This window comes from Carassius gibelio, chromosome A23 (assembly GCF_023724105.1).
Source record: "Carassius gibelio isolate Cgi1373 ecotype wild population from Czech Republic chromosome A23, carGib1.2-hapl.c, whole genome shotgun sequence".
Classification (NCBI taxonomy): domain Eukaryota; kingdom Metazoa; phylum Chordata; class Actinopteri; order Cypriniformes; family Cyprinidae; genus Carassius; species Carassius gibelio.
Genome location: NC_068393.1, coordinates 3,307,953 through 3,333,357, shown reverse-complemented (window position 1 = coordinate 3,333,357; position 25,405 = coordinate 3,307,953). Strand labels below are relative to the sequence as shown.

Below are 25,405 nucleotides of genomic sequence, written 5' to 3'. Positions count from 1 at the left end.
AATGACTATATGACTGATCAGTCATATAGTCATTATGAATTATTTAGAAAAATTAAAAATACAACCCCGTCAGAAGTGCCCTCTGTCACTCAAATATCTGTTTGTTTGAGTGGGTGAGGGAGGGAGGGGAGTGACGTCATTGTCGTTTCTTCAGGTTATGGCGGAGCTGAACTCTTCAAACTTTCTCTGGTGAGTGTTTATCGCTACCTGAAATTCGTTTTATGTTCTGTAATGGTCGTATCACACATCTGTTTTATGCCTGGTGGTATAAACATATTTCTGGCTAGTGAAATGTTTGTAGAGTTTGCTGTTCGTGTAGAGAAGAAATAGGGCCGCGGAGGGAATAAGTAACGTTAGCTGCTCGACAGTTCCTTCAACACTTCATACTAGTTTATCTCTTTATACGTTTGTAATAATAATGTATGATTTGCCTGAGAATAAAGGGTTTTCCATTAAAGTGTGTAAAACCCTTACCGACTAGACTTCTGTTTGTTTGTTTGTTTGTTTGTTTTGAATCCACACAAACAGACGTGCGTTTATACAGTACGACAACATTAAGACCTTACGTGCCAAACCGCGTTTGTTTTGTTTTTATTAAATGTACAGACTCTGATAACTACAGCAATACTATTCATTTAATGCAGTACATGTGTTTGATCTAAACATACTTGATTGTGTGTTATTTTGACAGCTCATTAAGGCTAACTTGAAGCAGGATTGCCTGTTTGTTTGTTAGATTCAAGTTTCTATAGTTTGTCAGTACATTTATGTAAATACAGATTTCAGGTAAGAAATACCACAGAAACTGAATAGTCACATGCAAGATAACAGCATAGTCTCCATTGTATGAATTAAAATGACACTGATCGTTTTTAAAGCAACAAAAGGGATTCAGTCAAGAGCAGCAAGTGATTCTCTCTTTTTGTTGTAGTTTGATTAATACAATGGTAAATATTAATTATGGACACAGACAGCACCAGGTATAGACCTTGTGGACAGATTAAATTACTGACACACATCTAGGTTTACCCTAGGTGTTGGGCAATGTTTATTTTCAAGCCCTGAATACTTAGTTTCTAAGTTTGTTTGCATCTTCTTAGCAATGTACTCAACCATATAAGTTATACTATTATTTATGAACCAGTTCTTTAAAGCTGCCTAAGGGACTGTTAACATCTGCATGACAAAATGTAAAAGTGTAAGATGTAAAGTTTTTATTTGGTGGGAGTAATAGTAGCCTTTTGAACTGCCATCAAAGTTCAGTAACGGCAGTAGTTTATTGGTTTTGTTCAGTCATGCTGTACTGAAGAGTTACTGAATATGATTTAATGCATTATAGTTTACTAATAACATCCAATAATTGACCATCCTATACCACTAAGCTAGTTTATAGTTGGAAATATAGTCATTCTCCCAGAATATATATATATATATATATATATATATATATATATATATATATATATGCAAATTAGGGCTGGATGATGTGTCGTTTAAGCATCGATATCGCGATATACGAATCCACGATAGTCACATCACAGGATGTGCGATGTAGGCTGTTGTAGTTGATCCTTTATTCATTAACTGTACGAACCAGCTGCTCCCCAGCCCTTGACGAATGTGATTCACGGATTAATTGCACAGCTTAACCATCATAGAGTGAAACTTTATCATTTGCATGTGTTTTTAAGTCCTGTCAGTTTAACAGGGCAGAGAGAGAGACACAGAGAGAGAGAGAGAGAGAGAGCGAGAGAGAGAGAGCGAGAGCGAGAACGAGAGCTAGAGAGCGCACGCGAGAGAGAGAGAGAGCGCCCCGGCCGAACGCTCACCGTCTTCAAGTGCTGTCTTGCGCTCTCTCCCTTGCGCATATTAATCAATTGACACGATGGTGTCGATGTTTAAATAATTTAAAATGAGAATGTAAGTGTGCTCACCCCATTTTTGTTTGTAAGAAAAAAATTTGATTAGATTTCATATCGCAATATATATCGCAGAAAAATAAAATATCGCAATGTTATTTTTTCCCAAAATCGTGCAGCCCTAAAGCAAATGATTCATAGCATATATGATACACGTATCAAATCTTTCAAATCAATAGGTGAAGCTTTCAAAATGACTTTGATCTTACATTTTTGAGTCTCTGTATACCTACATATAATATCAACTAACTTCACAACTTCCACTTGCACTGACAAAGCTTTATTGTTTTTTAGTTGTCCTCTTTCACAGATAACTTTTGTCTTTTTACCTCTGCAAATACATTTTCAATCAAGCATCAACTCTCTCACAAGAAGCAAATTGCCGTTTCTCTATCTTTTATGGCACATGATTGGCCAATTTCATGTGCACACACTCTGTAAACTCAGGATCGGAGCCTGAGCTGACAGAGGAAGTTGACTATCAGTGTTTTGGTTACAAACCAACAAAGCCTGATTGAAATGATTTGGTTTTGTCAACTCAGAACTCATTCTGTAAACCTGAGTTTGTTCAGCTAGCATCATGGTACAGGCTGCAGTTCTCACACTTTCTTTTGTTTTTGTTTTTTCCAGACGTGAGTGCTAGAGGGTATTGTAATGGAGCAGCTTCAGGGAGCGTGGAGGTCCATCACCAACGGCCTGGGAATGAAGGAGTCTGTGTTTGAGAGCTCATGTGTGTCTCCTGTGATCCAAAGATTGCCATGCCAGCCCCGCTCCTCAGACGACTCCAGGACCAGCCGCACCATACGAGTCTTCCTGCCCAACCAGCAGCGGACCGTGGTGAGAGAGCCGGACTCGATTTATGTTCATGATAGTGTAGCAGGGAAAATGCATTATATTTCACAAATATTAAAATAAACACTTCAGCCAAAGTTGCCAATGTATGATTACTGCTAAAAAATTCAGTAGTACAAGTGAAGAAATACACAGAATGGTATGGTCAAAACTGTTTTAATTATAGTAATCCAGTTTTATTAAATAATTTCCTTTCATCAATAATCTGTGTCAAACTAAACTTAACTTCTTCCTTGGAAGATCTCATTATATCAGGCTGCTTGCAGATATTATTGTTTAAAGGATGTGGAAATTAAACTCATCATTAAACTTATCTTGTGTGTTTTTGTGCTTTGAAATGATGTCCCCACTCCTGAAGGTGAATGTGCGGCCAGGCATGACGCTCCACAGCTGTCTGATCAAAGCGCTGAAGGTTCGAGGGCTCCAGCCTGAGTGTTGTGCTGTCTTCAGTCTCCATCCGGGACAGAGAAGGTCAGTTCATGCAAAGGATTTGTGCAAAACCTTTTTTTTTTTTTATTAGCAGTATGCGCAAAACAAAGACTTTAAATTACAAAGATTGTGCACTCTTATTACTATGAAAGGCAGAAAAGTGCAATGTATGGCAGAATATGCTGCACCTGCTAAGAGAGTCATCTGCTAGTCGCTAAAGTCACTGCATCACTGCAGCTGCCCTTAGAGGCTCCAGTTGCCATAGAAACAGATGGTGTCCAGAGATGCATACTTAAAGTCCCCATGAAATCAAAATTTAATTTGTTTGGCTTTTAGTATAAATATATTAGACTTATAGTTATCTATAAGCTGGTGTGCTCCAAAACGATGACAAAATTCGTATGTAGAATATATAAGCATTCAAAATGTATTCATTCTCTCACTTCCAGCAATATGAATCAATGGTTTTGATGAAGTCTGTCCAGATGCACACTAAAATCTGAAGCGTTCCGCCCCCAACACTATAAATATATGCTGAAGTGTGGCTGAAATAGGTCACTTGTTCACAGAATTTGTATTTTCTGAATGGCATGTAGTGCACTATGTAGGGGATATGGAACGATTCAGACAGTGTAAATATGCTTTCTATTGGGTCGAAAGTAGCACACACAGTCTGCTCTGGTCCAGAGACACAATATCGTGGAACGAATCATATGCTTGAGTCACGCAGACCACAAAATGTGTCAGACCCTTCTGAATTCTGTACAGAATGGGACTTGGTATCACTCTGATATCGCCACTGTCCCGTGCACTGGGTTTCAGGACCGAGTCCACGCCCAAGCCCATTCAACTTCACCACTGAAGTTATACAGAATTTAGCTTTTCTATTAACAATACTTTTTGTTAAGTTTGTCATATTTCTTTAAAATAATAATAAATTCTCATTTAACTTTTTTACACCTTTTTGTTTAACCTATTGTGAGAGTATGCATTGTGAGATCAGTAAATCGAATCATGATGTGAGTATATCATTGCATATAGACACATTACGTATATCATTATCAATAAATTATTGGTTTAATTGTGTTAAATGGTGCTGATGATGTTGCGTCACACTCATTGTGTAGTGTACTTGTAAAACTCTATACATTGGCCTTTAGAATGGGTCAGAAATAAGATCTCTGCTAGCATGTACAGTCCAGTGTATGCAGTTTCTGGTTGATCTCATGAGCTAGCGTGTGTTTATGATTACAGCAAGAAGTCTCGTATGGACTGGAACACAGACTCTACCTCACTCATTGGGGAGGAACTTCTAGTGGAGGTTTTGGACCATGTTCCCTTAACCACTCACAACTTTGTAAGTGCTGCCGAGGGTTTTTTGTTTGCATGTGATTTCTATCTTGAACATTTAATTTCACAATTAAAAGAGTCCTGAATCTATTATTTATTTCATTTTCAGGTTAGAAAAACATTTCTGAAGTGGGCTTTCTGTGACATATGCCAGAAGTTCCTGTTAAATGGTTTCCGTTGCCAAACATGTGGCTACAAGTTCCATGAGCACTGCAGCACAAAAGTGCCCACGATGTGTGTCGACTGGACTAACATCAGACAACTGCTGTAAGTGTTTCTTATTTACCCGCAGATTATTTCCAACAACTTAAAAATGGGGTTTACACAATAATAATAAAAAAGTTTCCATGATATGATCAGATGATTTATCAGTCAGATTCACTGTAAAAAGTCCCAGTGTTCTTAATTCAGATGTTACATCATTGTACCATTAAAATAGACTGATGAACTCATTATGTGCTGCCTGCTCTTGGTAAGTGCAGTTGTTAGTGGTTCACTTACTGTGGACTAACAAAACATGCTTCACATTCAGGTGTTTCAAGCTTAAATTGTTCATATGGTAGGAAAATGTCTTATTACAAAGAAGTGAGAAGAATTATTCCAGAACGTATGACACTGATCTGAAAATTGGCAGATTGTTTCCGACTCCTGGTGAGAGTGGGACTCCAGCTCTTCCTGCACTTACATCTCGGAGAATGAGAGAGTCCCTGACGAGGATCCCTAGCAGGTAAACGCTGCACTCATCTCAGACTGTTTTGCCCCCATTCAGTGTTATTTTCTTAGGAGATATGCTGTCTCTCGCATCACATACATTATCAGTAGTATGGGGTCTTGAAGAGGATCCTTTTTTTTTTTCTCTCTCATTTGGACTTGGTCTTGACTTGGACTCTAAACTTTTGGACTCGGGTCTTGTCTCGGTCTCGACTGGTCCTGGTCATGGACTTGACTACAGCTCTATCTGCAGGATCTTTAAAATGTCATGAAATGCATTTTAAAAATTGGTTTATAATTTTATATTATAAGGTGCACTTATAATCTTAGTATGTTTTTTCTTCAGAATGGTTGTAATTTAAATCTAAATCATTTACCACTGAATTTAGGCCACTGCTGTGATTGGCTAACGTCTTTGCATTTGAAATAAGCATTACATGTGGAACTCTCTTGAAACTTTTACTGTAACAAGCTCCAAGATGAACTCCTCTAGCAGCGCCGCACTGTAGCCGAACGACCATGTCTACCGACACACAATTCAACGCGATTTCTGCAATCTCACATATACTTTCATTATAACTTACACAGTGAAAACGTGGGTAGCACTTCATTTTACAGTCCTTTTTCTCATGTACATACTATGTACTTATTTTAGTAATTACAACAACTAGGTAAGAAGTAGATATTAACCCTAAACCTAACCCTACCCCTGTAGATCCCTTATATTACCAGAACTTTCTTAGGTACACTGTAAGTACACTGTAAGAATTTGTATTGTAAAATAAAAAACACGGTGTAGATTATAGACTCAGTGAGCAGTGTAAACCGTGTCATTGATTATAACGGATGTTTTGGTGGAAATGCAGAAATCAAATCATTGATCGATCTTGAATTGACTGCTCCAGCGATTATAAAGAGAATGATCTTTTGATCACTTTCTGTCATTAAAATAATCACAAAATAGAGAACAGATGTTTTCACGCTACTAACAGGAACAGTGTGAAATTGATCATTTAGTCACTAGCTTGATTCACCAATGCATGTAAGAGAACGTCAAAGAACATCTGCACATGACTTGTTACACATTACACCCATCACAGGTCATAATCGGCATGAACTGGAGTGTCCCATTATTATACCATTCCCCCACCACCCCCAGATTTCTATGATGTTTGTGACCCTGGACCTCAAAACCTTCAGAAAATTTTTTGAAATTGAGATTTCTACATCATCTGAAAGCTGAATAAATAAGCTTTCGATTTAGTATGGTTTATTATGATCGGACAATATTTGTCTGAGGTACAACTATTTGAAAATCTGGAAGCTGAGGGAGCAAAAAAATCTAAATATTGAGAAAATCATCTTTAACGTTGTCTAGATTAAGTTCTTAGCAATGCCTATTACTAATCAAAAATAAAGTTTTGATATATTTACGGTAGGAAATTTACAAAACATATTCATGGAACATGATCTTTACTTAAAATCTACATAGAAAAATCAATAATTTTGACCCATACAATGTTTTTTTGGCTATTGCTAAAAATATACCCCAGCGACTTAAGACTTGGCTTTGTGCTCCCGGGTCACATTTAGTCTCTAGATACCGCAACTGTCTATTTTACATAACACTGTCCATTAATATGCTGCAGTCTGAGATGTGTGTTCATTTGTCACATGTTTCCATTAGCTCTGTGCACAGTCATTCAAACCCTCACGTCTTCAGTTTCACCAGCACTAACCCCCCGTCTGGAGCGGCTCTGACACAGAGACTGCGGTCCACCTCCACACCCAATGTCTGCACCACAGTGGCTGTCGACAGCAGCCAGATTGAGGTAAACTCTATAAAACCAGCCGTCCCCCTGCTTCTCTCACTCCAGTCATGAAGATTATTTGTTCTTGACATTTCTCTGTCCTGTACTTCCACCTTTTTTTGATCTCCACTTATCTAATTTTCACAAGCTTCATAAAATGAATTAAAACGAGCAGATTTGCCGATCACATCTCTCTTTCATTCCTCTTCACTGTCATGTTGTTACACGCTGCTGGGGAGTAGCCAGACACATCTCCGAGCTCCTGGTGCCATCAGCAGTTTTGTTTGAAGAGAAGAGTAGGTATTCTTCTCTTCAGTAAGGTTGTGTTTAAAACAGTTGCCTCGCTGCCCAGGCGTAAGGTTGTGGCTTTACGGACAGATGCATTGCAAACAGTTTGCAAGTTTGGATGCAGCGTGTGTTTGGTGTGAAGTCAGTCTCTGAGCTTAATAATTCATTGTTCCTGCTATTAATTTCCATGTTGCAATAAAGTCCACTCTACAATACAAAGCTTGTTACTCTTTCATTTTTAAAAGTTCATCCCAACAGTATTTAGACACCTTTGTTGTGTTCCTCAGAAAGAGCGAAGTTACATCCCCATCGGCTCGGATATTTATAATATATTTTGAACATTTATGTAAAAGTTTATAAACACAATTACAGTATCAAAATCAAATTAAACAATTGAATCTACTAATTCTGTTCAAATGCGTTAAATGCTGTATTTTTCTGCATGAGCTTTGTTGCTCTATTTATTGCACAGGGAGATATGTCTACTGTCACCTCAGGTTTTGGTTGTGTGATGTCTAGTGGTTAATCTACACCTCGCCAAAGACCATACAACAGCTGCTGCAATAGATTTACGTTACTATACTTATTTAGCTGACTCCTTTCCAAGACAGCAGTTATGAGCAGCATCCCATGATACTGTGAGAAGAAAGAGTATGAGGCAATGGGAAGTGGGATCTAAAAAGAAACCAATCAGATAAACCAACAAAGTGGTTTGTGTCTAAGCAAGCTCTTAAACTTTCTTTTTCTGCCTTTGTTCTGTGCATGTATAACTACAAACCCTTTCTTCGTGTTGCTTGATGTCAAGAATCAACTCTCAAAACATTAAGGACATAAGAAGGGAATTATAGGATGGTAAGTAGAAGAAGATCTAGTGTGTGATTAGTTGTGTTCAGTACACATCATAACATCAGAAGGACAGCTGGAAATAAATCGTTATAAAATGTGCAAAATGTGCTTCTGTCTTGCAGTGTGCTCTGGGATTTGCTAGAGTAAATATACTAATGAGCAATTTTGTGTATATTTCTAAATATTTTTTTGTTTGTCTTTCATGTAGGACGCCATACGTATTCACAATTCAGGTAAGAAAAAATCATTTGAATGCAGTAAACATGTTTTTGCTGTAGTTTAGTTGTATGGCATGAATATGGATCAGGTTGATTTTTTTTGTCTCTACAGCTAGCAGTTCTCCAGATCAGAGTCCTACAGGTTGGAGCCAGCCCAATATACCCACCCCGGCCCAGAGAGAGCGGCCTCCGTCCCTGAACCCTCAGGAGAAGGTCAAAATTGTACGTTTTATGTAGCTGTTTTTATACTGTTCAGTCATTTGTTAATTAGTATTGTGGGAAACTCAGATGTTAAGACCAGAAGAATTGGGTATGTCTCTTCATTGACAATGTGCTGTTGTGTTTGTGTTGCCAGTCATCAAGTCTACGTTGTAGTTAGGGTATATACATTTTAGGGGGCTGTCCTTAGAAGTTAAGACAAAGCACTCAGTACACGACCAAGACTCTGGAGTGTCATCAGTCTAATCTAATCAGCTAAACTGTACCAGTCTGTATATGTCCTTAACACAGAGATAAAGAGAAGTTCACTCCCATAAAAAAGCTCAACCTCAGACAGTGGGGCAGGGTCTCAGTGTCAGACGGCGTGCTGCTGGAAGATTTGATAACATGATCATTCAGACGAGGTCATCATGATCTTGAGTCTTCAGTTTTTATTCCCAGAGTGTAAATACAAAAAAATATTCATTACAGTACTGAGAATTTAGTTGGTAAATGGGTAACATTTATAATATGTTTCCTTTAACTAACATGAACTTAGTTAACTTAATTTGTTTGTAGTAACTACACAGAACTTACAATGAAAAAAAATACTAATGCATTATTCAAATTGAAGGTTGTACCTTTTAATATTATTTAATGGACCAGAGCTTACAATGAACAGTTTTTATTAACTAACATTAACAAATATTATTAAATACTGTAACAAATGTATTGCTCTTTGTTAGTTAAGTTTATTTAATGCATCAGCTGATGTTAACTAATGGGACCTTGTTATGAAGTGTTACCAGAAAATGTGTAGAATTGTTTTGGATGTAAATAATAATAATAATGGCCACGAAAGGTTTCTTGATGTGAAATTATTACTGTTTAGCCTACTTCATTAAGTGCTTGACAGTAGTTACTGTTTTTTAGCGGCCAAGGGATAAGAGAGACTCCAGCTATTACTGGGAGATTGAAGGTAATGAGGTGGTGCTAATGAACAGGATCGGCTCGGGCTCCTTTGGAACTGTACACAAAGGGAAATGGCACGGTAAGCATAGGTTAACTGCTTCAGTAAAATCTAGCTGTTGTGACTGGGTTAACTTACACTATAACACGCTGTAGGTGATGTGGCTGTGAAGATATTAAAAGTCACCAACCCGACACCCGAGCAGTTTGAAGCCTTCCGCAACGAGGTGGCAGTTCTTCGGTGAGATATTAATATTGATTGTCAACAGGTCACGGTCACCAGGTCGAAAGGGATGACCTATTTAGAGCAGTGTGTCCATGGCACGATATAACAAAACCAATATTGCAAACAGCCGTATTACAGTAGTTAAAGAGCCAGTAAGATGAAAATTCTAAGCTTCCTATCACTGTTTATAAGTCCTGCACTTTAGGTTTAAATCCATCCAAGGTTAAAAAACATTGTCATTTTGTCAAAATATCATTTTAAAATTACCTCAATTCTCAGAGATCCCCAAACGGTTCGCGCGAAGCTGTTCAAAAGATTCAGTTTCCTTAAACCCCACCTTTCGGTAGCATACTGTGTTCTGATTGGTCAACTATCATAAGCAGTTTGGATTGGTTGTTCCGCACACACCTCCACGGTAAACAATGCGTTAGCATCTGTTTGGGGTGAATTATGTCTTATTCCTCTCACCGCAAAGCAAACAGTAAAATAAAAAACTTGAACAGTCTGCTTTTTCTTCTGTGTGGGTGTATTCAAGCCGCGTGCTTCAGTTTGAATCTGAATAGCGCTTCAGCGCGGGGGCGTGGTCTCATTATATATAATGAAGGGAGACATGAAAAACAGGCATCGCGTTGTTTTCATATGGATTACTTTATCACAGAATATCTGTTTTCGGCAGCACTTGTTTAGTTTTAAAGTAGACATGTCAAGCTTTCTATAGATATCTCTCTCATGTCTCTTCGTTGAGTATTCACGGAGTTACACTTCATTTTAATGACGTGTTTGTACATGATGATCAGCAAAGGCTGCAGACAGCACACATACTGATAAGACGCTCGGGAGAAAACAGACACATAACTTCATAATCACACTTCGCGTTGTGATTCGGAGATGCTCGTTGTTCTAAATAAAGTTGGTAATGAACCATCTTTTATGGCCAAACACTTTGAAAATCCCGCTGTACTCACCGAGATTAGAAAAGCAGTCATCAGTGAAAAAAGGATTTGTTGTACTGCTCTGGTATTGAGGTGAAAATGAATTTTAGCCATTGGTTCTTCTGATTTTCATTCTTTGGCAGTGAAAATAAAACAAACTTGCCTTTACAATTGCCTTTGCCTTTACAATTAAAAACACTCTGTCTCCTCGACATGATGCTCTCACACCAACCAGAGCGTCTTCGTGGGGGGTGGGGCAGGTCAGAGTTCAGTTTCGTCACCAGACTGTAGGCGGAGATTATTATGCAAAGTGTTCCTAGTGACGTACATAGAGATGGGCAAAAGATTTGAAATCTATAACGACTCGTTTCAGCGATTCAGAGTCGACTCCTTACTTTAGACGCCAATAACTTTATAAATCGTGTACTTTTTGGTTTAATTACTTTGCACATTGTTTACACAGATGGACAGCTACATCATACACTGTAATACAGGTAATTTTTGATTTCCCATCTGTGTGGCTCTTTAATGTCCTGTCCCTGTGTACTCATTTGATGGTTACATTAAGCTACCATGCATTGAGTGTGATTCTGATCTGATATATTTTATCTACATATATTCTAATACAACTTAAACCTTTATGAGTCTTATGAAGGAAAATGTATTTGTTAAAGAGAAGAATATTTACAATCACAGTATTAGCAATAGCAGTATTAACATTAGAAGTAGTATATGCCCTTAACTATTTTCCACCACCAGAATTGTTTATAATTTTCACAAAAACTTTCATGGTGACCAGAATATTTTGATGAATATTCAAAAAAAGTACAGAGCTTTCATTAAAAAATAAAATAAAAGCGTTGTGATATTTATTTATTCATTTTTTTTTTTTTTTAGCAACACCTGAATCTCGGGCAAGTTGTTTAATAAAAGCAACATTTTGAACAATAAGCTGAGAAAAGGGTAATTTTCACAATTGCTAGTTTGCTTCTTTTTTTTTTTTACATTTTCTTTTTTTTTTTTTAATAATGAATTTAAAAGACATAATGATTGTTAGCTAGCTAATGATTACCCAAGGGGTATCAGATAATTTCCAAGTAAAATATTATAATATATATTATATATAGAAGTATTTTGCAAGCTCATGTGTCTTTAAAATTGAATGACTTGCTGTTATGTCACTGTTTTGCAAAATGGAAATATGAAGTGTGACTTTAAAAAATAACATTGAAGGAATTTTTCACCCAAAAAAGAAAATAATGGCAGTAAATGGTGCCATATGGCGTGAGCAGCGGTCCACTTTGGCATATTTTTGCTCATTATGTTTTTTTTTATCTGTCGATGCTGAAACATGCGTGAACTACAAAGCCTGTTTTACCTAATGAACACCAGTTAAGCTTCAAATGGGCAACATGACGAATATGGAAACATTTGGATTTCTCTAATGAGAGAGCCCAAACTTTACCTTATTATTTTATTTTATTTTTTATAACTAAGCATATATTATTATTATATACTTATTAATATTTATTAATTATAATATTATTTTAATTCTTGTTATGTTCTGATTAATTTGTTTAATTTAAAGAATTTGTTGTAAAGTGAAGGAAACTAAAAAAATCCTGTTGGTACATTAGCCTATTACATTATTAGGCCTGCCATTATAATTTCTGAATGTAATAAAATCCAATTTATAGACTTAAAGATTTGTTTTTTTATCTCACAAATTTAATTTATTCTTTAGCATGTTTAAAAAAAAAACATGCAGCAAATGAAAATAGGCAATTAATCATTAAGAAATAGTATTGAAATTATTGAAGTTGAATCTAGTATAAAAAAAGGTTTTAATTGCTTAAATTATATCTATGAATTAATAATGTCAACATGACTTTTTCATCCTATAATTTTTTTAAGAGCTGTATTCGTTTTCCGAAACCAACCACCCACATTTTTCTTTTTTAAATCTGTTATTCAGTCACATATCTCCTACAACTGAGGATTACAAAGGATTACAAAGATTACAAAGGCGCTGTCAGGGGAATCAAAATATAATTACGTCATCATTAAAGTTGCCAGTTAACTTCAGGAATGGAAAATAAGGGCTAATTGAGATTATTTATTTATTTTTCTTCATTTATAATGTTTCTTCTTTAAGAAAATAAGGGACAAAATAAGGGACAATCCAAATATTTGTAATAATAATTTTTTTAATAATATAGGCCTATATCTGCCTGCAGTTAAAAAAGTTATCATATTTGTTTTGCTTCACCCATTTATGTAGGATACAATTATTAAAAACAAAATTAAATGAATAATGTTATAAAAAAATGCCATTGGCATGAGTAAATTTTACCATCATAGAATTGGGGTAGTAATTTAGGAGGTAAAAATACTCTGAAATTACAAATGGCATGGGATTTTAAAGCATAACAACTGAAGGTCTATGAAATGTTAGTCAATAAAGAATTTTTTAAACAATGGCGCTTAAATTTTCAACCAAAATATTATTTCAACCATATAGCCTGTGAATAAACAAAATGCATTCTTTTCAATGAAAGAACACCTAGGTTGTTGTTTTTATTTTTACTCTCTATTTAACTGCATGGACTTGCAATGAAATACGTCTTCCTTCAAGTAGCCTGAATGTTTTCCTGCCTAGTTAAATGTTGGGCTCATTATCAATGAGTTGTATTCGCCTCAAACTGATTTTGTAAAATGAAACCGCGGACGGTGAAGCTGGGTCTGATAGAGCAAGTCACGCTCGCTGTGAAGCGGGAGCAGCTGATGGAGGATTCCCCTTGGTCTTAAAGCCTTCCTCAAACACCTACCATCACAAATATCAATTTTCAAATCTGATTTTCACAGAAAGAATGATTAATTATCAATTGATAATTTGTTATTATTATGGTCTTGTGGAAATAATGCAAACCAGATTCTAAAAAAGTTGGGAAACTGTACAAATTGTGAGTAAAAAATTGAATAATTTACAAATCTCATAAACATATTTTATTCACAATAGAATATAGATAATATATCAAATGTTGAAAGTGAGACATTTTGAAATGTCATGCCAAATATTTGCACATTTTGGATTTCACAAGAGCTGTACATTCCAAAAAAGTTGGGACAGGTAGCAATAAGAGGCCGGAAAAGTTAAATGTACATATAAGGAACAGCTGGAGGACCAATTTGCAACTTATTAGGTAAATTGACAACATAATTGGGGATAAAAAGAGCCTCTCAGAGTGGCAGTGTGTCTCAGAATTCAAGATGGCTAGAGGATCACCAATCCCCCAATGCTGCGGCGAAAAATAGTGGACCAATATCAGAAAGGAGTTTCTCAGAGAAGAAATTGCAAAGAAGTTATCATCATTTACAGTGCATAATATCATCCAAAGATTCAGAGAATCGTGAGCAATCTTTGTGCGTAAGGTTCAAGGCCGGAAAACCATACTGGATGCCCGTGATCTTAGATGGTGACCACTTAGATGGCACTGCATCACATACAGGAATGCTACTGTAGTGGAAATCGCAACATGTGCTCAGGAATACTTCCAGCTTAGACCTCTGGAAAGGCACCATCAATGCTGAAAGGTATATCGAAGTTCTAGAACAACATATGCTCCCATCCAGACGTCGTCTTTTTCAGGAAAGACCTTACATTTTCCAACATGACAATGCCAGACCACATACTGCATCAATTACAACATCATGGTTGCCTAGAAGAAGGATCCGGATACTGAAATGGCCAGCCTGCTGTCCAGATCTTTCACTCATAGAAAACATTTGGCGCATAATAAAGAGGAAGATGTGACAAAGAAAACCTAAGACAGTTGAGCAACTAGAAGCCTGTATTAGACAAGAATGGGACAGCATTCCTATTCCTAAACTTGAGCAACTTGTCTCCTCAGTCCGCAGACATTTGCAGACTGTTATAAAAAGAAGAGGGGATGCCACACAGTGGTAAACATGGAACATGGAACATAAAGGTTTTTTTTGGGGGTGTAGTTCTGTATAGCTTGTGGGGGTCAAAATAAAGGTGTGAATGTCATGCTCTTTCATATGGACAGTGTCTTATGAGGGTTTCAAACTTGCAGAGCAGGTTTAGATGGCGTTTAATTTCAGAGGAAGATGCCAAAGTATATAAAATGTTGTGTTAATTTTATTTTGTTGCGCCCAAACAATGTTTTTTTTTTAGAGTGTGAAATATAAATTCTCACAGAATGTAGCCTATTCAGTACCAAAATATTGAACCATCCCTTTATGATTTCTAAATCCCAAACAGAGTCCAGACATCAGAAAAAGTATCCGTCTAAGAACATGTTTTGTAGGCTATTTTAGATCTGAGAAATACACATTGCGTTACAGACATGACAAAAAAAAAAACAGTTTTGGGAGACAATATTTGTAGACTTTATGTGATTTACAATACACAAACCAGAAGCAACAATATCTGCAGAGAAGGGTTGACCATTCTCAAAACATAAAATATTAATTTTATTTAAATTTAAATTTTTGTGTTTCAAAGGAAAAATCAATGGACCATTCTGAAAGCAGAATTTATGCAAACATGTATAAATGCTTTAAAAACTTAAACAGAGATGTCTAGAGGGTATATTTAATAAGTCTGCCCCACTTAAGATTTTTCTAGTAATCGCAGGTTTATATTAAATTTACATCTATAATCCATAATGAGCCTAATATTTTCCGCGCTCAAGCACATGCATTAAGTTTGCCACAAAGCACAGGCAGAAGTAGCCTAATAATTGTAAAAAAGAAACCATTTTATATATTTATTAATAAACAAATGTTTTCTTGTCTGCTGCAAGATGAAATTCACAGTGCTGACTCTCTCCACATGAACGTGCCTTTAAAGAGAAATGCAACCTTCACAGATTACATAATGCTTTCGTTTTGAATTGATTTGTTTAAAAGTATAGACATTTCAAGCTTTCTGTAGATATATTTCTCATATATGTGAGACACCCCAATTTTAAGTTATTTCATTTTCAGGAAAAAAAAAACTCAAGTGATCGAGAGGTCGCCCCCCCTGTTATCCATGCACATTAATAATAATAATAATTCGCACAAACACTTGAATATGAATAATAAGTCACATTTTGCATTATAAAGTAAATTATTTTTTGCATGCAATTATCCAAAATAAAATCAAACAAGATTTTTTATGAAAATAAAATATGTAGACAAATAAGAATAAATGCTGTGCTCAGCATCATGTGAGCGTGCAAATCTTGCACTCTGATATTTTACACGCCTTCATTTAAATGCGGCTGCAATTTATTTACTTATGTATTTTACGTAAATTATATGAAAGCAAGTAAAGAAGGCTCCCTTTAAAATCACTGAAGTTGTCAAATAATGAAGCTCTTTTTTACATTGTGTGCGTTTTGTTGATCATAATGAGATAACTTGAGTTTAAACATGAGGACGTTTTATTAATCAGTCCATTCTTTAGAGTTTCAATGATTTAGCTAAATTGTGCAGATTTAATTTGTTTGTTTCTTGTTTTAATTAGGCCTGAATAATGGGAGCTAAATTACAGTGCCTCACGTTTTGCTAAAATAAAGAAAATAATTTATAAAACACGTAGCAATTTCTCAATCAGTGTACAGACAGATGTCTTTTTCCCAAGAAGTTATCTGTCAAAATAAAGGACAGGTAACGAATAACAAAGTAGTGCATGACAAAAATGCATGTTGTTTTATTAAAGGAATGTTAAAATATAAATTAAAATATAGGCCTAATATGTGAGAATATTGATATTTTGCATATTAATCCATGTAGCCTAGCTCCTAGCTCTAATGCTCCAATGCAAAGTAAACCACAATTATAATAACACATAATTCACATAATTCATATTATATAAATAATACTGCACACTTGCTCATCTGTGAATATTAAATATTTTAACTACAGTGTTTTTCTTTACTTTTCTTTGACTGCAGCCGTCAAATGTAACACATCGGTGAGGCAAAGCTGATGGCTATTTGCGAAAATGTGCTTTGATGCTCTTGTTTGGTAACTTGTGGTTAAAGCACCACTCAGCGGTCAAAAGCTGCAAATGCACTTTGCAGATGTGGCGGTGGCGGCACTCGTGGCGGTAGAACCATCATTATGGTTGGCCACCTACTGTATGCCTAAACGAACCAAACTAAGGGAGGAAAATGGGACGGGTTCCGAAACCTTGGCTCCAAACGAGCCAAAAAAATATTTCGGTCAAATCGACCACCCCTGTAGTACTGCATAAATGGTACGTTTGCATTCGATGCATCTGAATATTTGTGTTCTGTTGTCTTTTTGCTGCCAACAGGAAAACCAGACATGTCAACATCCTGTTGTTCATGGGCTACATGACAAAAGACAATCTTGCAATTGTAACGCAGTGGTGTGAAGGCAGCAGTCTCTACAAACACCTCCATGTGCAAGAGACCAACTTCCAGATGTTTCAGCTGATAGATATTGCCAGACAGACCGCTCAGGGCATGGAGTGAGTTTCACATCCTGAGACTGATGGATGTGTCTTCAATCAGTGTTTACAATTTAATTGTTTATGTCTCAACAATCATTTATCATGTTTAGTTTTTTTTTCCTCACAGCTATCTACATGCAAAAAACATCATTCACCGTGACATGAAATCAAACAGTATCCTTTTATGATACATGAAAGTAGTTTAATTCTGTTCTTTTGCGGTTTAAAGGCAAATGGGATAGGTTTAGGTGTCAGCTGTTTAGCTACAGTTAGCATTCAGTTTTTTAGCCACTCATAGAGCATGATAGAGCAACATGATGCATATTGCACACAGGTCAAAGGTGTAGAGTGTAGCACTGGCAAAAAAATTGAAAAAAGGTGAATAACAGAATTTTGTTTGAGCATTTCTTCCCCTGTATTAGGGCCATCAAATGGTTGGTACAGTATTTACTGTATAATCTATATATTAAAACCTGGTTCAGGGTTCTAGGTAGTCCAGGAAACAGTTGTTGTTGTTTTTTTTTACACTTCTATTAAATTTGTTAATTGCTGTTTTTAATGCATTCTACAAAGACTGGTCAGAAATGATAAGATTAATTGTGATTGTTAATATTATTATTGTTGTTGTTGTTGTTGTTGTTGTTGTTGTTGTTGTTGTTATTATTATTATTATTATTATTATTATTATTATTATTATTATTATTATTATTAGTGTAGTAGCAGTACTTATTTTGGTCCTTTTTGGGCTATTCCAGTGAAGATCAATCTTAATGCATAATGTTGTTCTAGAAAGTTATGTGCAACAGTTTAGAACAGTTTCATCCCAAATCGCAGGTCTCCTTTGAACAAAGCAAGGCTCACGTATACAAAGAGTCACTTTCGGATGAACATTACTAACCTCCACAAAGCCCTTTATACATATCAAATTATTCTTATAGTGTATAGGGAGAAAAGATCAACTTAGTACACAGTAAATCTAACAGCCATTTATTAATAGGGTAACCAGTGTACAGTATTTCATTTTTTAAATTTAGGAAATAACATCCTGTTATTGTTATATCATGTTTAATATTTCTTTCATCCAGTATAAATGAGTCATAAATGAGCTGTTTTTGGATAGAAGGAGCAACCTTAATGCAGGCTGCCAATGGATTTTGACTTTAACTCAAGAACAGACATCTTCTTACATGAAGGCCTGACAGTGAAGATCGGAGATTTTGGGCTGGCCACAGTGAAGGCCAGGTGGAGTGGTTCTCAACAGGTGGAACAAACATCGGGATCTATTTTATGGATGGTCAGTGCATTGTTCAGCATCTAAGATTCTGCCTGATTCATTCCACTCTGAACATGTATCGGTCATTGAGCTTTACCCAAAATTATACTCTTCTCCCCTCAGGCACCTGAGGTGATCCGAATGCAGGACTGCAACCCATACAGCTTCCAATCTGATGTGTATTCTTTTGGCATTGTGCTGTTTGAATTAATGACCGGGGAGCTGCCCTACTCACAGATAGCAAACCGAGATCAGGTAACACACACGAACCCTGAAGTGCTGCAAAACATGCACACGGTTTACCCAAGCTATTAATGTTATATTAGGGTTTTAATAGCTAACTTGAAATATGAAAAACATTTCTGCAGTTGTAGAGGGCAGCAATTGCGAATTGTTCACAAGCCTCTCTGTAAGCAAGAGGCTAATCTGAGGCTAATGGTTTATCCAGCATGACTCTGCATACATTTGTGGACCTGCATTCAGTGTCTCTCCCAGTCTGACCCCCGGCATGTAAATTTAGACATGTAATCTAATCAGGGCCCCAGAGACTCCAGTCCACATTTTGGCCTCACTCCCTAACCCCTGCCCTGTGTGTGTGTGTGTGTGTGTGTGTGAGTGAGTCACTGTGTGAGTGAGTGCGTGAGTGAGTTACAGTGTGTGTTTGTGTGTGTGTGTGTGAGAGAGAGAAAGAGAGTGCGTGAGTGAGTCACTGTGTGAGTGAGTTAGTTTGTGTGTGAATGAGTGTCAGTGTGAGTGTGTTTGAGAGTGAGGGAGTGAGTCACAGTGTGTGTGTGTATGTGTGTGTGTGTCTGTGTGAGAGAGAGAGTGCGTGAGTGAGTCAATGTAACTGTGTGTCAGTGTGAGTGTGTTTGAGAGTGAGGGAGTGAGTTACAGTGTGTGTGTGAGAGTAAGTGAGATTGTGAGTGAATGAGTGTGTGTGTGAGTGCCAGTGTGTGTGTGAGTGCCAGTGTGTGTGAGAGAGTGCATGAGTGTGTGTGTGAGAGTAAGTGAGATTGTGTGTGTGTGTGTGTGTGTGTGTGAGTGCCAGTGTGTGTGTGAGTGCCAGTGTGTGTGAGAGAGTGCGTGAGTGTGTGTGTGAGAGTAAGTGAGATTGTGAGTGAATGAGTGTGTGTGTGTGTGTGTGTGAGTGTGAGTGCCAGTGTGATTATGTTTGAGAGTGAGGGAGTGAGTCACTGTGCGTGAGTGAGTTACTGTGTGTGTGTGTGTGTGTGTGTGTGTGTGTGTGTGAGAGAGTGCGTGAGTGAGTCAATGTAACCGTGTCAGTGTGAGTGTGTTTGAGAGTGAGGGAGTGAGTCACAGTGTGTGAGTGAGTTAGTTTGTGTGTGAATGAGTGTCAGTGTGAGTTTTTGAGAGTGAGGGAGTGAGTTACAGTGTGTGTGAGAGAGTGCGTGAGTGTGTGTGTGAGAGTAAGTGAAATTGTGAGTGAGTGTGTGTGTGTGTGTGTGTGTGTGAGAGTGCCAGTGCGATTGTGTTTGAGAGTAAGGGAGTGAGTCACAGTGTGTGAGTGTGTTTAAGAGTAAGGGAGTGAGTCACAGTGTGTGAGTGTGTTTAAGAGTAAGGGAGTGAGTCACAGTGTGTGAGTGTGTTTAAGAGTGAATAAGACTGAGTATGTGTGTCTGTGTGAGTGTGTGTGAGAGTGAGTGAGTGAGTCACTTTGTGTGGGTGAGTTACAGTGTGTGGCTCTGATAGAGTGCACACTCATTCTGCATCATTTCGGGTGAATCTCAGAAAAATAAATGTCCAACTTCTGGAAAAATAATCTTAATGGTTCGTAAAATAGAATTGACATCATGCTAAATCTAATCTTCAAAATGTTCTTAATATTATTTTGTTTGATTTTTAATGAAAATTTTACTTGGATATGTTTTTGATTGTTTTGTGAGATTAATCCATTTTATGTTAGGATTGTGAGAAAGTTTAGTCTATTGAAAACAGCTATTATTTAAATAAGTCCCAGAATAAAAGATTGTGATGATGTATTTTTTAGTAATAAATATTTGAATGCATATATATTTACAGTGGTTCCCTGTGCTTTCTTAAAGCTTCGTATTAACTGTTTTCTACAGATCATCTACATGGTTGGTCGAGGATATCTGTCTCCAGACCTCAGTAAGCTCTATAAGAGTTGTCCTAAAGCCATGAAGAGACTGGTGGCTGACTGTATCAAGAAGTCCAAGGACGAGAGGCCCCTTTTCCCCCAGGTGTGTTTGCTTTCCTTTAACAGATTATCTAACTAAACATACATGATGCAAAATAGACAACAAAGTCCAAGATTGTTTTTTTTATTGAAATGGCATTTACTGCATTAGATTAAATGAGGTAGAACAAATCGTCAGAACACCATCGCAGTGAGACAAAACCAGTAAAGCTCAGTTCAGTTTAAATAGCATCTGTGCAATAGGGTTGTGACAGTGAGAACATTTTTCCACCGGTTAATCAGTATAAACCCCGGTAATAACGATATTACCGTGGTGTGGCCGTATGAATCTTCGTTTGAGTTTTCAAGCACCGTGCACATTTTACTTTCACTTTTAGCGGCAATTCGACATCAACTGCTTTAATTGATTTCAAGCAGCAACAAAATACAACGTAGAACATAGAATTTTTATTAACAAAACAAATGAAAATACATAATGCTTTATGCCTAATATAAAAGAACAAATAACTTACACAAAGATTAAATAGGTACAGGTACAAAACTAAAAATCAATAAAGAATGAACAAATAATTATGAAATATAGAACATTTATTTTCAAAACTAATAAGAATGTTTGGAAGCACAGACAACATAAACAATCATGTAAAATAAAAAGAAGGGGAAACAAACAGTTTAAATAAAAATACAAAAAATCTGCAGTAACTGTGTAACCAAATAAATGAGAAAGAAATATTTAAAAAACTACCAATATCAATAAAGGAAACAGGCTTTTCAAAATCCAAATTATTTTTAAAACAGTATTGAGGCAGAACAAGAAAGGCTATAAATAATCTTTCAAAGGCTCCGATAAAGAGTGTCACAAAGTGCTTATGCGTATCCCTTGAGCAGAATGATGTGCTTGAAGTTCTGCTCAGCCATCATAGAGTCTGTCCTGCCCACTTCAATAACTGTCTGGTTTGGTTCAGCTACAAAATCAAACATTAGAAGAATACAGAGAATGGTCTTTACTGCTGAAAGGATTATTGGTGCTCCCCTGCCACCCTTCAAGAACACGTATATCTGCATAGTGAGGAACAGGGCTCGGAAAATCACTCTGGGTCCCTCACATCCAAGTTACCCCCTTTTTGAACTTTTGCCATCTGGCCGGCACTTCAAAGCCACATATTTTATTCAGAATATCACATAGATGACATATCAAATGTTTAAACTGAGAAAATGTATAATTTTAAGGGGAAAATAAGTTGACTTTAAATTTCAATCAACACACCTCAAAAAGTTGGGACAAGGCCATGTTTACCACTTTGTACATCCCCTCTTCTTTTTAGACAGTCTGCAAATGTCTGGGGACAAGTTGCTCAAGTTTAGGAATAGGAATGTTGTCCCATTCTTGTGTAATACAGGCTTCTAATTGCTCAACTGTCTTAGGTCTTCTTTGTCGCATCTTCTTGTTTGTTTGTTTGTTTGTTTGTTTGTTTATTTAAAAGGGACAATGCACATTAATAAACATAAGGACAATGTCCAAATGTAAATGAGCCAGATATAGCCGTACAGACTAATTTTCATCTGGAGTCCCTGGCAGGTTGTTATTATAAAACTGTAAAAAAACATTGCATACATACACATTAAAAACATAAACAGATTACATAGACACAGTCAACATCAAACAAGCACCAGTAAAGTCACATAGGATATATCAACCTGTGAGTGAATAACTGCACTACTGCAGATTATGACAACATATTTGATTGTCCAGCAACCACTGTTTTATAGTTTTTGAAAAGGCAGTGAGAGAGGTAATGTTTCTTACTTCTGTAGGTATTGTGTTCCAGGTATGCGCTGCATGGTAGGAAAAGGCTGACTGTCCAAAGGAACTTTTCCTATATGATATTTTACAATCACCTCTAGAAGTCGCTCTGGTGGATGCGTTAAGATTTTGATTAACGAATTCATTAAGTGGAGGGGGGGCTAAACCATGGAACATTTTATACACAAGCAAGATATCAGCAAATTTGACCATATTTTCCCAGTTTAAAAAAACATATTTCTTTAAAATATTACAATGATGAAAAGAATTTGACTTATTATCCATAGTTTTCCAATAATTTTCTTCTTTATGATGCCATCAGAGATGCAGGCTTCTGAACGGAGCGCTGATAACAACTTGGGTTGTCTTTGTCCTCTTTAGTCCATATGACATGGCGTACCAGTTTTGTTTTTTTGTTTTTTTGTTTTTTTATACTTATAATTTTGATTCATCCGACCACAGAACAGTTTTCCACTTTGCGACAGTCCATTTTAAATGAGCCTTGGCCCAGAGAAAACACCTGCGCTTTTTTTGCATTTTTTTTACCTAGAGTTTTAGCCGGCAACAGCAAATGGCACGGTGGATTGTGTTCACGACAGTGTTTTCTGGAAGTATTCCTGAGCCCATATTGTGATTTCCATTACAGTAGCATTCCTGTAAGTGATGCAGTGCTGTCTAAGGGCCCGAAGATCACGGGCATCCAGAATGGTTTTCCAGCCTTGACCCTTACACACAGAGTTTGTTCCAGATTCTCTGAATCTTTGGATGATATTATTTTCTGTAGATGATGATAGACTTCAAACTCTTTGCAATTTTTCTCTGAGAAACTCCTTTCTGATATTGCTCCATTATTTTCAGCTGCAGCATTGGTTGAATTGGTGATCCTCTGCCCATCTTGACTTCTGAGAGACACTGCCACTCTGAGAGGCTCTTTTTATACCCAATCATGTTGCCAATTGACCTAATAAGTTGCAAAATGGTCCTCCAGCTGTTCCTTAAATGTACATTTAACTTTTCCAGCCTCTTATTGCTACCTGTTCCAACTTTTTTGGAATGTGTAGCTCTCATGAAATCCAAAATTAGCAAATATTTGGCATGACATTTCAAAATGTCTCTCTTTCAACATTTGATATGTTATCTATATTTTATTTTGAATAAAATATAAGTTTATGAGATTTTTGTAAATTATTCCATTCCTTTTTTTTACTCACAATTTGTAGTGTCCCAACTTTTTTGGAATCGGGTATGTATTTGGCAATATTTGTCTTTTTATATTTTATTTATTTTTTTGTCTTGTTTTCTCTCTTACTAAATTAATAATTTGATTTAACAGGGATGCTTTAATGTAAATTGATCAAAAGAGATGATAAAGACACAAAATATTTCTTTTTTTTTTCAGATAAGTACTGTTCTTCTGAACTTTCTATCCATCAAAGAAACTTGAAACAATTCTAGCTGTTTTCAACATAATAATATGAAAATAACTGTTTTTTTTTTTGTTTGTTTTTGAGCAGCAAATCAGAATATTAGAATTATTTCTGAAGTATATGTGACTGGAGTAATAATGCTAAATATCGGCTTTGAAATCACAGGAATAAATTACATTTTAAAATATATTCAAATAGAAAGCAGTTATTTTACATAGAAAAAGTTAATATTTTCTAGTTGCTGTCTTTCCACGGTTGAAACAGTCATTGAGTGATTACATGATACACTATACATTCAGTAAGATGTAGTGTATCTTTCAACATGGATCAGATGTTCATTCAATGTTTACTTCATGCTAATAAGAATGCATTCCTGCTTCACTTGAACTTGAGGCAAAGCGGGAGCACACATGATCCATCACGCTACTCAAAAGCTCCAAAACTCTTATTTATCGTTTGAAATTTGAATGCAGTCTGTTTCACGTTGGGTGGTTCTTTACCACTGTGCATTAAAATGGTTTTCACAGCATAGTTGAATGATTGATTTTGTTTGGCAACAGAAACATTTTATTAAATGATCAGTCTTTTGAGAGGCATGGCAGATGTAGGTAATAATGACACTGCTTTTCTCTCTCTGGGGATCTTTGTGATCTTTGACAGATTCTGTCCTCCATTGAGCTCCTGCAGCATTCGCTACCCAAAATCAACCGCAGTGCTTCTGAACCTTCGTTGCACAGAGCATCACAGACTGAAGACATCAACTCCTTCACACTCACCTCCATGAAGCTGCCCATCTTCTAGAAGCCAAATACTATTGCCTTGTGCTGCTACAGTATCATTAAAAGAATTTGTGACTGATAAACCGAATGACTGAAATTGTGCAAGAGTTGATGTTGATCTCAGAAATGAAGACTGTTTCCTGTGTTTGCAGGCCAGTGACAGATGCACTTTGATTATAAGAAGATTATGAAAGAGTAAAGGATCCCACAGTTGTATGTGTCTGAAAAGATGTTGCCCTCAATGATGTTTAAATGTTATATAGACAAAATTAGCTTCAAGATTTAGTCAGTATTGAGTTGTCATTGAATGCTGTTCATTAGTAAGATGCGACATAGTTTTACGTAATTTGAGCTCTATTTTGTGATGTCAATTACTTTGAAGGTGTTATTGACTCTAAATTGAATATATACTGTTAATCAATTATTTTAATAAAATTAAGTTAAATACCCTTTCTGTCATTGTGTCTTGTTTTTTTGCTATGTTAATTGTAAGTTTTTTCTAGTGCTGCCTTAAAGCTCAACATAAAATACAGTGTCATTTTTTTTTTTACATTCTGTTGTGTTGCAGCCTTATTTGAACATGCTTTACATTTCTTAAACATCAAGCTACACTTCATACACCATAATGACACCGCAAAAAAAAAAAAAAGTATTCTCTTGTCTGATGGACTTTAATTCCAAGTGTCCATATACTGATTGCCATT

At 36.4% G+C, this 25,405-nt stretch overlaps 1 protein-coding gene across 4 annotated transcripts; it reads left to right on the top strand.

Moving 5' to 3' along the window:
• The first annotated feature begins 35 nt into the window (after positions 1–35).
• raf1a (Raf-1 proto-oncogene, serine/threonine kinase a) lies at positions 36–25,150 on the top strand. Of its 4 annotated transcripts, none has more exons than XM_052540877.1 (18): positions 36–189; positions 2,550–2,756; positions 3,130–3,242; positions 4,455–4,557; positions 4,660–4,817; positions 5,185–5,277; positions 6,985–7,093; positions 7,315–7,368; positions 8,415–8,439; positions 8,537–8,646; positions 9,556–9,673; positions 9,748–9,832; positions 17,081–17,257; positions 17,367–17,413; positions 18,415–18,533; positions 18,636–18,767; positions 20,600–20,734; positions 24,583–25,150. In XM_052540877.1, the coding sequence occupies exons 2-18, from the start codon at positions 2,574–2,576 to the stop codon at positions 24,721–24,723; spliced, it is 1,902 nt and encodes a 633-aa protein (XP_052396837.1). In that variant the 5' UTR covers positions 36–189; positions 2,550–2,573; the 3' UTR covers positions 24,724–25,150. The 4 variants fall into 4 exon arrangements, with proteins under 4 accessions (XP_052396837.1, XP_052396836.1, XP_052396839.1 ...); XM_052540876.1 differs by having other exon boundaries at positions 6,949–7,093; XM_052540879.1 differs by lacking the exon at positions 7,315–7,368.
• The last annotated feature ends 255 nt before the right edge of the window (positions 25,151–25,405 follow it).